A 13237-nucleotide genomic window follows, 5' to 3' on the forward strand; every position below is an offset into this window, starting at 1 on the left:
TCATCATCTGGGCAGGAAAAGGGAAAAAAGGTGGAGCCCAGGAAAACTGAAGTTCCAAGACCAAATCTTTGTGTCTGTAGAGATTATATATCCCTCTGTCAGCCATGTCCCACTGGCTAACTGACCTTGACAGAAAAAAAAAATTGTTACTATCCCAGCTATTACTGAGTGCTTATTATTTTCCCTTCCCTTCCCACCACTTCTCTATTTTTCACCATTAAAAAAATATGGAGTCTAACGACCTCATTAAGACTGACCAAGTACTACAGACCTCTCTGATTCTGAACCCCTAGCCCTGCATTACTGTCTACTAAAAATACTTCAGTTCCCTTTCTTGGAGTTCATGGATTTACACAAGTTCCTTCCAAAGCCTCAGTTTCTGAAATTTTGAATTCGAGTCAGTTATTGACATTTCAGAGTCCTCTCAGAGGGTTAATAGAAATCAACAAAAAAGACAAGGTATGTCCAATTTTTGAGGAGGCTGAAAACTGGACAAAGATTTTGAAAGGAATTTAGAAACTACAGGGAGGGACTAAAAAATTATATGGAAAGTTAAGGTATGCCAAGGGATCAGTTAGTCAATCTCCTCTTTTAAGAATACTGTTGGGAACTACCTCCAGCTCCTCTGCTCTCTCATTATCAAGGGATCAAAACCACAACTACGAAACCAACAGCCATGTTCATTACTCCCTTTATAAACACAAACACGTTTGCAGAGGGCGTCCATCCACCTTCCAAGCTCATTCTGAAGGTGTTCAGCATGAACAATTTAAAGCAGATGTTCAAAGCATACGTCAAACAATGGGATAAGGTCAAGTATTACTTCATCCATTACATTTCCCATAAAAATGTACAGAAGAGTGACTGGTCTCCAAAGTTTATTAAAAATCAAAGAATAGAAAACTTTACATAAAAATATGTCAATTTTAGCTTCCACGTAGTTGTCCACACAAAAAATTTAAACATGATTTTTTTTTAAACCTGTAGCACATAACCACAGTGATAGCCAGGCCAATTTATTTGGTTCACCATGACTGAAGTGTTACATGATACCACTTTTCAAATGAGTTTTGCTTTAAAATGGACGCTAGTATAAGACACCAACTAAAGCCTTTGAAGGCTCTTTAACGTAGTTATGCTCAATATTGCTAGTGTGTGAAGACTAAGCAGTACAGGCTCATGTAACAGCCCTTAGATATTATTTATGAATCAGCTCACAATTTTTAAAACTTTTTTTTTTTAAATTGTGATGAGTCTGGAGCATTAAGACAAACTTTTTGCAAACAGATATGCACTACTCTACTTTGGAATGTTGCCCTCTCTCCCCCTCAAGGACCTGTTTGTGTTTGACAGATTCAGTAATAACGTGAACTACTTCTGCTTCAAAGGCATACAGCATATTAAAAAGCTTCATGCTTGACACCTCATTTTAATATTCAGATATCAGTTTTAAAACCTTCTGTATCTGTACACAGTATAGATGTCCTGTTAACAGGATTCTTCAGCTCTCTCTGCTAGTGGACTTGTATAACTGATCTGTAGTTTTCTGTATAGCTTAAGAACTCTCATTAAAAAAAACAGGAAGTCAGAGGGCGTGAGATGTGACCTACTCCCAGGACAACTGTGGTGCTTTAAAAAACTCAGGGTTAGGCAGGATGTACATTTTTCAAAAAGTTAAAGACAGTGTTTGTCATGGCAATACACACTTGCATAGTATACCTGTATGCATCTGTAAATTAAGTGCCAGCCACTCATACTGTGTACAACACTGGGCTGTGCTCTCCTGCAATACATTAAAAGATACTTCTCGTAATGCTTAGAGCAGCTGAAGTACTTTTTATATATTTGCTCTTAACAGAACTAATGCATACTGCTATACAGATTCCTTAATGGAATCAACATATTTCCTTTCTCCACATTCCTTAAGCCGGGTACCTCTGTTTAATAATGTTGTTTGAACCCAAACATCAACAGGTTACGTTACTAAAATGCATCAAAGCGTGTAGTTCACAGCTTTTTAATTTCACATCAGGACTCGAACCAACCTTTTCCCCCTCCCTCTCAAAAGTTTTACTTCTGGTACTACAAATGCTGGATTTGTTGTCTAGTTAAAGGAATAAAATTAAAACTCATTGGTCAGAGCAAGACGACTGATAGAGGCCAGACAATGAGCTAAAAAACACAGGGTCAAAATGCTTTGGAGCTTAATACCTTCTTAAAACCGTAAGCCAAATCGCACTTTCATTGTGAATCAAGAAGCCTCAAATATTACCAAATGTCATGTTTGTAACACTGCTCAGACAGCCTGCCAAAACTATGAACCCAACTTAGATAATGCAACCTGGGAAAGGATCTGTAAATTAAAAAACCTCTTCCCCTTAAATATAACTTATGTGACAATATGAAATTAAATTAAAAATTCCAAGTTATTGCACAAATTATACTCCAATATTTACAGAGCAAAAAATTCTGAACTTTGAAACGAAAACAGGAGAGCAGCAAATTTACTTGTATGAATTCCCAACTTGATTTGCTGCAAATAAAAAAAAAAATAATTCCAAGGGGCTGAAGTTTCCTTCACTTCTAAAATAAAAGAAAACAGAACCCACAAAGGAACAGATGTAGCCACAGCAAAAAAGCCACAGCATTTGTAAATGTCCTTGCAGTTCTATTGTCAGAGCTGCTTCGGCACTGTATGAACCATTGTGGGAAGGCAGAAAACAAACTTCCACATTTAATAAGGCTTCACAGATAAGCACAACTACTTCTTGAAGATGGACTGAACCACCACACAAAGAAACATGCAAAGAAGTCAGTCGCAGATATTTGGCAACACCAATAAAACGATGTGCTGGACGCTGGTCTCCATCCCTCAAGTCGAGTGGCACTCACTCAGTTTGTCTGAACAGGGAAGGTCATTTTGGCATCTGCCATTATCTGCTCAGACTAATAGGCAAACTGTCTCTGTGTTTTTTTCTTCTCCATATGTTACGATTGTACTGGTGGTGTCCTCGGTTACCAACTGGTTGCCTTATGCCTCCACTGCTGACAGGGCTGTAGCTGTTTCCTTGGTTATGAGTTCCTTTCATGGAAAACTTCATTCCACCGTGCTGCTAAAAAACACAAGATAAGCACTCAGTTTAGGCATACAAACAACCGAAACAAAGCACATATTACCAGTGGTATTTCCTCAACATACAAGTCATTCCCACAGAACACTACTTGAAACAACTTTCATGCTTCTCTAATTTTAGCTGTGCAAGTCCTATGGCACTAACAGCTTAAGAAGTGTTTTCTGAAGTAAATGTCCTGCAAATGAAATGGTGTAGATTTCAAAGCGTCCTTAAAACCCTTGAATGAGTAAGAAATACACTCACTATGCATCACCCTTATAAAAACAGAGACCTTCCACGTTAAATGCTAATTGTGACAGTCGTTTCTATTTTTGAGGATCTTAGCAAGAGCATGACCAGGTGAGATACCCAGTAAGACTTTCAGAAACATCATAGCTAAGTGTAAAGGCGTGATCATATGAGCTGATACATACTAAGCACGAGTCTGCTCTGCCCATAATCTCACTCAGCTACAGGTAAACTAGCTATGGCTTGTAAGGAGCTTGTAAATTCTACTGGTCTGATCATAGGGCTACACAGCTCCTAGACCATACCTCACATCCAGACCAAGGCAAAACAATTCAATGATCAGGAACATAGCATGACACTTTCTTTGGGGGGAATCTCCAATAACTTGGAACAGAAACTGCCAAAAAGGGTTAGTGGCAGCCTGAGTAAATCTACCACACCATAAGGTACTACAGGCGGCCCTATCACTTAATGGCACACAGTAAGTTGGTTTGACATATATGTACTTCAAATAGGTACAAGTTGCAAAAGATGAAATTGAAACAGACTTCCCAAATATTGGTAACTTCAATGCAAGAAACATTTTCTGATGTCTGACAGCAATAACTAAGACAGACAACTGACTGCCTTTAACAAAAGCCAATACATCATTTTATCTACTGTAAGTGGTTAAACTGGAACACCACAAAGCTCACATTTGAGGCAACAGCTTAGAATATAAAATATCTGCAGCTACTTTAGTAACCTGTATTTCCAAACAAGTTTGGAGTAGAAAGAAATATGAGAACACCAAGCCATCATTACAATTGTGTGCACAAAAGCAAAACAGTTATTGAATGCATAATTCCATAAACAACTTTTTACTGTCAAATTATAATTAGAAGAGACACTGAGCATACAGAAAAACAAACTGGTAAAGACTAGTATTGAGAAATAATTAAAGTTAACTGCATGGTGGTAAAAAACCCTTAAACTGTTTTTTAATTTGTAAACTGTGTGCTACAGCAACCTAATCAACCTTCAACATGCAACTTCTAGACTCCCAAGACAGACATGCTAAGTGCTATCCTCAGACTACCAATGGTAAAATATTCATGGACAAACAGAAAAAGGGAATGCAAGCTGAGAATCCCTCATTCTTAAGAGACACAACTGCCCAAACCTTATTTATTGACATATGTTGCTAAAACATCTACTAGACACTATTTATGAAAGTCAACAACATGAAACTAAAAAAAACTTAGAATATGTTTTATATTTTTGGCAAGTGGTCCTTCAAGCAAACACACCATCTTGTCACATTCTTGCACAGCAAAGTTTTCTAGTTCATAAGTGTAAATCTGACTCAATTATATAAGCAATTAAGCATCTACATTAAGTGAGGTCAAAATACTAAAAGTGATCCTTCAACAGTGAAAACACTAAAAACAGCCAGTCATTACAGTTACCCTCAACTGTAAGGTGAAAAAGAGACAGAGGAAAACTTTAGTTTTGCTGCTGTACAACCAGAACAAAACTCTGACCAAGGAGCATACAAAGTCTCAGCAAGCCTATCCTCTTCAGCTGGAAATGTGAAAAATCTGGCAACTTCATCCTCAATTAGAGGATTCAGCAAAAAAAAAATATTGGGGGAAGGAAAGCAGGTCACCACAAGATCAGACAAGCACCACAGCAAGTATGAGAATTAAGCCTATCCTAAAAGAAGTTATATCCCTGGTTTGTTCAAAAGGTAATCGAACTTCCAAAGAATGATTAATAAGCTAGCCAGAAAGTGATCTCTAGCTTGTCATGAAGCATTTTGCACTGTTTTTCAGGCCATCAAGATACAGACTGTCAAACTATCAGAGCAGAATCTGAATCCATCTGTCTTATGACTCATCAGCTGAGAGCAGGTGCCTAAGGAAGTTGACTCAGAGACCTCTTAAGTCAGAGATGGTGCCTTTATATTTACGAGTTCTCCACTAGATATTGTTTGCTAGTTTGTTCAGATTTTTGAAACCATAAGCTTTTAGCATCCTGCATCCTGTGCTATGGCATTTCACAGCTTAAATGAGCATCGTGCTTAATTTCAGCCATCTGATGATTCTTCAGCTCTTGAAGTAATTAATTTCTTGTCATTCTGCTCTCTGACTTTTCCATATACTGCTGATGACTACACAGACCTAGTTCATATACCTCATTTTCTTCTCCAGGTTAAAGAATCATTCATTCTTCACACAGAAGCAGTTCCATTTGTTTGACCACTCTCACCATCCTTCCCTATTCTTCCATTTGTATTATAACTTTCTTCTGATGTAGGAAGCAAAATTGTACTCACTGTTCATGATGGGGGATCTACATGGATTTTTACATGATGTTTTCATTTCTGCTCTTTATTCCTAATACTGTCTGAAATTTGGTTTGACACTCAATTCTCAGTAGGAAATCAAGAAAGCATTATCAAAGCAGTTTTCTGCAAAAACGTCAAGATCTCATCTTTGCAAGAAACTGTCAGCCCAGGGCCTGCCACTCTCTACAAAGTTTAAAGTATTTCTCTCCCTCCTGATGCAGTGCCTTGAAAGGTCCTTCTGCACCCCTTCTCAGTTGGCCCTTAGGGTTCTTAACACCACGAGCAAACTTCGCCACACTTCATCCATTGCCTTTCAGATGTTAGGCATCACAAAGCCCAGCACAACCTCCTGCAGGGCTTTCCTGGTGAACTCCACGTACTACAAAAAATGGAATCTTTGTTTCTCATCTTCTAACTAGTTCATTGTTTACAAAACGACACACATCTTTCACTTAGTTTCCTTTCAGAATCTTTGAGTAAAAGCAATTTACTTCATGTCTTTTGGAAATCCCAAGAGGCTGTATCAGACAGCTTTCTCTTGTCCACACACTTCTGGATATTCACATGCTCAGGACTCCCATAATCACTGAGAAATGGCATGTCTGTAAGCAGGTGATGGCTGAAGAGAGATCAGATAATCAAAAAGGAAAGCCCTTCATCTATGATAAAACAGACAAATCTTTGGTTTATATGTTTTTACTTCTTTACATCTATTTCTCAATAGAATAGTCTGCTTTCCCATCATAGGGCTATTGATTCAACAACTGAATGATAGAACTGGTTTGTTTTTTGTGGGGTTTTTTTTGGTTGGTTGGGGTTTTTTTGAGAAGTCTGTTGAATTTGATCCTCTGCAAATAAAAGCTGCTAGATCTGGAGGGAAAACTAAAAAAATGGCATTTGAGACAAGCTGGGGGGTGGGGGTGGAATTCTGTATCACAAACCAGGTTAAAAAAGTTTCCAGATATTTTAACAGAAATTTAAGAAAAGGATGTTCCTGGCCTTTACCCCAAACAACAGAAATCTGGTGGAAACTGAAATACCAAGTAATTATTTGCTAAGGAAACCAAACTTTTATTCTTAAATACTGGCAGTTAGTATACAAGACTGCTGACTTTCAAAGACTGTCATGATTCAAAAAGAAAATTTATAGCCAAAAATAAATCACCTACACTTTGAAATAACACAAGTAACATAGAGCTGAAGTCTAAACATAAACAAGGTTTCTTAGTTGTTTCGATGTTTGGTTTTTTTGACTGTTATCTTCTCTATAGTAAGCAGAAAAAAGCAGGGAAGTGTTAGCAATGAAAATGAAGTATCAGTACTCTTAACTTTAAAAGAAAAGAGATTATACATACAGTGCTCAAAAATAATTGGTAAGGACCTACAAAGCTGAAGAAAAAGTTTAGAAAAGGCATAGGACAGTTTAGAAAGAATAATTTTTGCAGAAGATATTTACTATTTTGTTGTTAAGACTACAGGATTAATGGCCATGATTGAATCTCATCTGCAGTTGATCGGAACTGTAATCAAGCTCGTACACTTCAAATTCATTCCATGTGAAATATTACAGAGAAGTATTCAGAAGAGCTTTAATGCATCGCTAACATTTTAAGTATCCCCTTAAATAATTTAATATACATCCTCAAAATACTTCACAAAGTTCTTTTCAATTTCTCACCATATTTCCAAATTCTCTATTTTAGGCTTGTAGCAAAAAAACCCCATAAAGAACCCTTTTTTAAAGGATTTATATTCACTTTCCCACTTTCTGAGCATAACAACATCTGGAAATATACTAAAAAATGCATCTTGCATGTAAGTAAAATTCAACTTCTTGTTCTTTATGAAATAAATCCACTGTTTTGCAGAGAAACAATGGGCAACGACCTAACCAACATTTTAGTCATTACTGCATGAGCAATAAATCAAGTATTAGGCAATAGGTTCAACCTAGCCTCATTACTTTAAATTAGCTAACAGGATTCTACAAGATATTTGCACCAGCTACTTGGGCATACTCTTAACCTGGTAAGATTTATAAGTGTTTTGGATTTCTAAGCTGAAGTATAGCAAAACCAAAATAAGTTCTTACTCAAGTCGTTTAGAACTGGCGATCTGGGGAAGTAAGGTCCAAACCACTGCAAACATCAAAGACACTTCCCTTCCTTTTGGGTCCCTTGTTTGGACCTACTGGCCACTTTCAGCTACAACTGCCAAGATCTTGAGTCCTGAACAGATTTTATAAAATGAGCCAAAACCCATTTCTGCTCCCATTAAAAGGAGAAAACAGCATTTATGCAACCAGCTGTGAGAGCAGCAAAGAAAAAAAAAATCAACATGGAGACTAGAAAGAGCTCAAAAGCAAGAAGAGTTTTAGATGTTTCTTATCTTCTAACACTAGAGGACTGAAATACTCAAAGCCACAAGGGAGCAGGTTATATCAGTCCTTCATATCTTATTTTACTTTGTGCGGTAGGTCTGCCGGTAGCCTGTAACAAAGGGAAGCTTTTGATTTTCTTCACCTTTAACAACAGGTTAAGCAACTATTAGTATGACAGTTCGAAGATAAACTAGTATTTGAGAGAACAGAGGGCTGAGACCTCAGAATGAGTGACTGACAGTAGAGACTACCGTCATAATCTGAGCATATTTTGAACTACCTTATGGTAAAGAAAGTAGAATCTGACGCACAAAATAAATACCCTTTTTGATCTTAACAGTCAAGTTTCAAAAATGAGGGGCGAGAGTCAAAACAACACTACCAGAAGACAGAACTCATACTGCAACTTTGCTACTGTTGTGACATGGGCCATGAAGTGTTATCTGCATACTTGTCATTAATGAGAACAAGAGATAATAGCTTCTCTAGCATAAGGCTGACAATTTTAGACCTTAAAGAGAAATCTTACCTCACTGAGATTTCTCACCTTTTTATTTGGAATAAAAAAAGTATTATTACAGTGAGCAGACCCAAAACACTTTCCAAATGATGAGCTGATATCAATACAGTACACGTGAAAAAGTCAGTAGAGGAAACGCGTGTGTGAATATTCAAATCAATCTCAGTTTGGGACCAACAATCTGATTACAGTGACATTGGAAGATAAAGGTGTACTATGCAAACAAAAATCAGGTATTACTTTTACATTTCCTTAAGTCTATCTTTTATTTATGGTAGGTTTATTTATGTTCCTAGAAACTACTATTTAGACTTTGTCTCTTTCCTGCAACTCAAAAAGCACTCAGGAAGCAACCACCAAGCTGGCCAGAGACTTTCATACAGTCATATAAACATTTTAGGGTGGATGTCCATATGGAGACCTCTGGAGATCATTTAATCCAACCTTCTGTTCTAAGCAGAGTCAGATTAGGTTATCCAGGGTCTAGTCAAGCTGAGTCAGTTTCCATACATGGAAGGATTTCACCACGTAAAGACTATCCATATAAATATATGACAATCTAAGATGAAAAATATTTTAAGTACTGTTTTCAGCTGAACAGCCTCTGAAACTGAGATGCAGTTTTTTCTTCTCTCCATTCTTTAGGAAAGGAAATAAAACATCATCTTCTGTTCCTAATTTTGCATGTATTAAATCAAAAATCAAACAATGTTCTGTCATACACAGAAGATGGGAGTCTGACATTTAGAAACGAAACTGTCTCCAAAGTAAGATGGTAGTATCCTTCCTTTGCCTAAGAAAATGCATGGACACCGAAAAAGTATTCCATCCTAAATGAGAGCGCTCTAAATAAAAGGTAAGAAAAATGCCATTTGGTTGACTGAAGAAACCTTCAGTACCTAAACAGCTTAGCAATGCCATTGAAGAAACAAATCAGGTCACTTCTAAATTGAAGTTAACATACTAAAAACTCTGAAGCATCACACTACTAAGGGAATTTAGCATATTTGTACATCTGACTAGTTGATGACACCTGCATTCTCAGAAATATTTGGTAAAGTGGACTAGAGTTCAGCCTTGATGTGAATTAAAATGTATCTTTACAAATGTATCTTTCATCGAAGTGAACTACATTTAACAGCTTGCACTCATCTACAAGAAATACATTTTTGACTCAAGCCCCTGACCAATGTTATTTTTGTTTCCAATGCTGCTAACTTTTGAGGAACCATTCCAGATATACTAGCAGTATCAGCATTACTAGTGATAAAAAGCAACACCATTAACAATTGTTCCGGATAAGAGCAAACGCTGAAGCAAAGTATTTTAGCCAGTGAGGTTCCTGTAAAGCAATATAAACAGGCGGTTTATAAGTTTAAGTGTCTGGCCTTATATGGCCAAACACAAAAGAATCTGAAAAACAAACTACTTCTACAAGTTCTTCTAAGAGTTATTTAGACTGTGGTATTTCGGCATTGACATTACGGTTTTATTTCCTAGTTGTCTCTTGTGCTTCACAACTGAGCCAATAAATGCTACTATGAAATTTTCAATGAACACATTCACGATCAGACTCCACTCGTGTAAAGGGTCTTCAGTAGAGGTTTTCTTAGACACACCAGAAGCCAGTGCAGCAGAAGGACTGGTGCTTACTGGCTTTAGATACTTTTGAATCAAAAGACCACTCTTTGGAAAAAAAAACGCAACTTAAAGCGTAAAAGAAAAGAGTTCTTCTGACCTAAGCGACATGAAGTTTCTTCTGTCTTCATTGGTGACTAGGTGACCAACAATCCAAGAACAAACTGAACTTATTTCATCCCAAAATAACAACAAGGAAAGTAGTCCTTTCTTCTCCATGGGAAGTCACCAAGCAATTTCCACCCCCTCCATTCATCTGGACATGCATGCCAATATCTGGTTTTCTGCTTATTGCAGTGGGCAGCACTGCTTCATAAACTGTTCTGCTCTCCCAAGTGAAATTTCAAACTACTTGTCAGCAAAGTAGAAGAATGATTACCTTGGAAAAATTATAATGATGATCCCGAAAAGCAAGCAGACCTGTATCAGGAGCTTAATTAGTCCCTGAACTACCTGGAAATTCTCCAATTAATTATGCAGTATGTAAATAGAATTGGTAATCACACCAAAGCTGTTTCAAAAAAGAAAGTATTAGGAAGCTCTAATGGCAGAGAAATTTGCTTAGAAGGCTGCAAGTTGTTCAAAACACAGTTAGTGCTCTTGACATTGGCACCTCCTACTTTCGAGGGTAGTACTGGACACCTAGGTACAGCTTCCAAGCTGAACTGAGGCAGAGAAAGTTGCCAGGGAAAAGGCTGAAGACACCATGCAGACAAATTAATCCCTTTCAAAGACTTTTTGAATATGAAAGAACACTTGCTGTTAAGAAAAAGTTGTACACGTTCAAGTCTACCAGGATAGGAGTCCTCTGAGCTAGTAAAATATGCCCATTAAAAGCTATAAACTAGCATGGTCTGAAGTTACATCAACTGCAAAAGGAAAGCCATCAACCTAATCTAGCTCAGTCATGCTCCAGAAAGCTGCAAGTGACAAGGAGCATTTACAGTATTCTGGGTAGAATGATTTCATTTCCCACTTCTGACTTGGTCACAATCCTTATCAAAAAAAGAACATTTCTACTTCACAATACATAAGCTTTTGGTAAATTCAAGGCAGAAAAACCATCATCCCATTTCTGAACTGCAGATAGCAAGAAATTTCCTCTGATGTAACATGAATCTCAAAGGCACATCTTTGTCAAGCAAAAGCCACAGAAAAATTCCCAATTTTAAACATATAAGTATTGTACAAACTACTAAAAGAACAGTTAACAAGTATTGGAAAGGACAGCCAAGTAACAGAAAGCCAGAAAAAGTGCTACAAAGCAGTTGTTTTCCAAGATTCAAAATTCCAACAGAGATCCAAAATTCATGCAACACATTGCCTCTCCACAACTGAGGCAAAAACTCTGGATGCCAATTTGTTTTGTACCAACAATTGCATGCCTCAAAAACTGGATTCTTTTTTTGTGTAATTCTGATGAAGTTAAGCTCCAGGGTACCTCTTCAGAAAAGCAGAGTTGTTAAGGAAAAGAATAAACTAGACTAAGTTCGTGTTTTAGATTAAGTTTAACTTAAAATAGCTCTCCAGTTTTATTTTAAACAAACTTTAAATGTTTCAGACTGTACACTAGCATGTGAATACTCAACTGCAGACACTAAAACAGCAATATATTGTTCTATTAGCTTCTCACTAATAGAAAACATTTCCTGTGCAGATAAGCTGTTTTTGCCTAGGTAAGATTCAGCAGTAGGGGAGGGCAGGTAAAGGGGAGAAGAGCAGGGAGGAATCTGTGTAATCACTTACAAGATTAAACCAAAAGGCATACCTCAAGATACAAGTGGGGCTTGGTAGATGACTGAGGATTGCAGAGGTAGCTGGGAAGAGCATGTGATAACAGCTTTCAAAGATGGTGCCCCTTCTATATTAACCTGAGGGCAAGGAAATAGTGAAACACCTACAGTATGCAAAGTAGCCTGGTCTAAATGAAAAAGAGAGTGAAAAACATTTCAGTGAAGTGCCTAAAACAAGCACTTGTGTAATAACTATGAAGAATTTGAGCATCAAGCTATAACATGCCCTAACTCAATACTGATATTACTGAACGTTGAAAATGCTGTCCAGATGAAATTTCTTCATTATTCATCAAAATGTTTCAATGTTTAAAGCACTATCTGATTTTTTTATTATTCTGTAGTAAGTGGCAGTTACCATCTCTAGACATATAAATCAAACTCACAAGCTGAATGAAAAGTATTCCCTTACATGCCAGGCTCAAAGTATTTTGATCAGCAGCACAAAGTCCAACTGGAGGTCAGCAGCCAGTGGTATATCCCAAGGGCTGATACTAGGGCCAGTACTAGTTAACATCTTCATTAATGAACTGGATGATGGAAGAGAGTGACCTTCAGCACAGTTGCAGATGATACAAAATTGGAAGGAGTGGCTGATACGTAAGTTGGTTGTGCTGCCATAAAGAGGGACCTCGTCAGGCTGGAGAAATGGGCTGACAGAAATCTCATGAAGTTTGAAAAAGGGAAATGCTAAACTCTGCCCTTGGGAAGGAATAATCCCACACACCAGTACGCACTGGGCACTGACCAGCTGGAAAGCAGCCTGGCATAAAATGACCAGGGATTCCCAACGGACAAGTTGAACATGAGCCAGCAACGTGCCCTTTCATCAAGGAAGGCCAACAGCATCCTGGACTTCATTAGGAAGAGTATCTCTAGCAGGTCAAGAGAGGTGATCATTTCCCCTCAGCACTGGTGAGGCCACACGTGGAGTGCTGGGCCCAGGTCTGTGCTCCCCAGTAGAGAGACATGGACATATGGGAGTGATGATGATTCATGAAGATGAACAAGGACTGAAACATTTGTCATACAAGGAAATGACAGAGCTAGGACTGTTTAACCTCAAGAAGAGAGCGCTCAGGAAGGATCTTATTGATGGGTCTAACTAATGAGAGGGTGTAAAGAAGATGGAGGCAGACTCTTCGCACTGGTACCCAGTAAAAGGACAAGAAGCAATGGGCATAAGCTGAAATACAGAAAACACCATTTAAATTT

At 37.8% G+C, this 13237-nt stretch overlaps 1 protein-coding gene across 2 annotated transcripts in view; it reads right to left on the reverse strand.

Moving 5' to 3' along the window:
• Positions 1-864: 864 nt before the first annotated feature.
• Positions 865-13237, reverse strand: part of PAPD7 (poly(A) RNA polymerase D7, non-canonical) — a 61200-nt gene continuing 48827 nt past the window's right edge. For both annotated transcript variants that reach the window (XM_009278708.2, XM_009278709.2), the window contains one exon: positions 865-3113. In XM_009278708.2, the coding sequence (XP_009276983.2) occupies positions 2934-3113 (180 nt within the window). In that variant the 3' untranslated portion in view covers positions 865-2933. The remainder of the gene's footprint in view (positions 3114-13237) is intronic.

The sequence above is a fragment of the Aptenodytes forsteri genome, unplaced genomic scaffold (genome assembly GCF_000699145.1).
Source record: "Aptenodytes forsteri isolate BGI_AS27 unplaced genomic scaffold, ASM69914v1 Scaffold194, whole genome shotgun sequence".
Taxonomy (NCBI): domain Eukaryota; kingdom Metazoa; phylum Chordata; class Aves; order Sphenisciformes; family Spheniscidae; genus Aptenodytes; species Aptenodytes forsteri.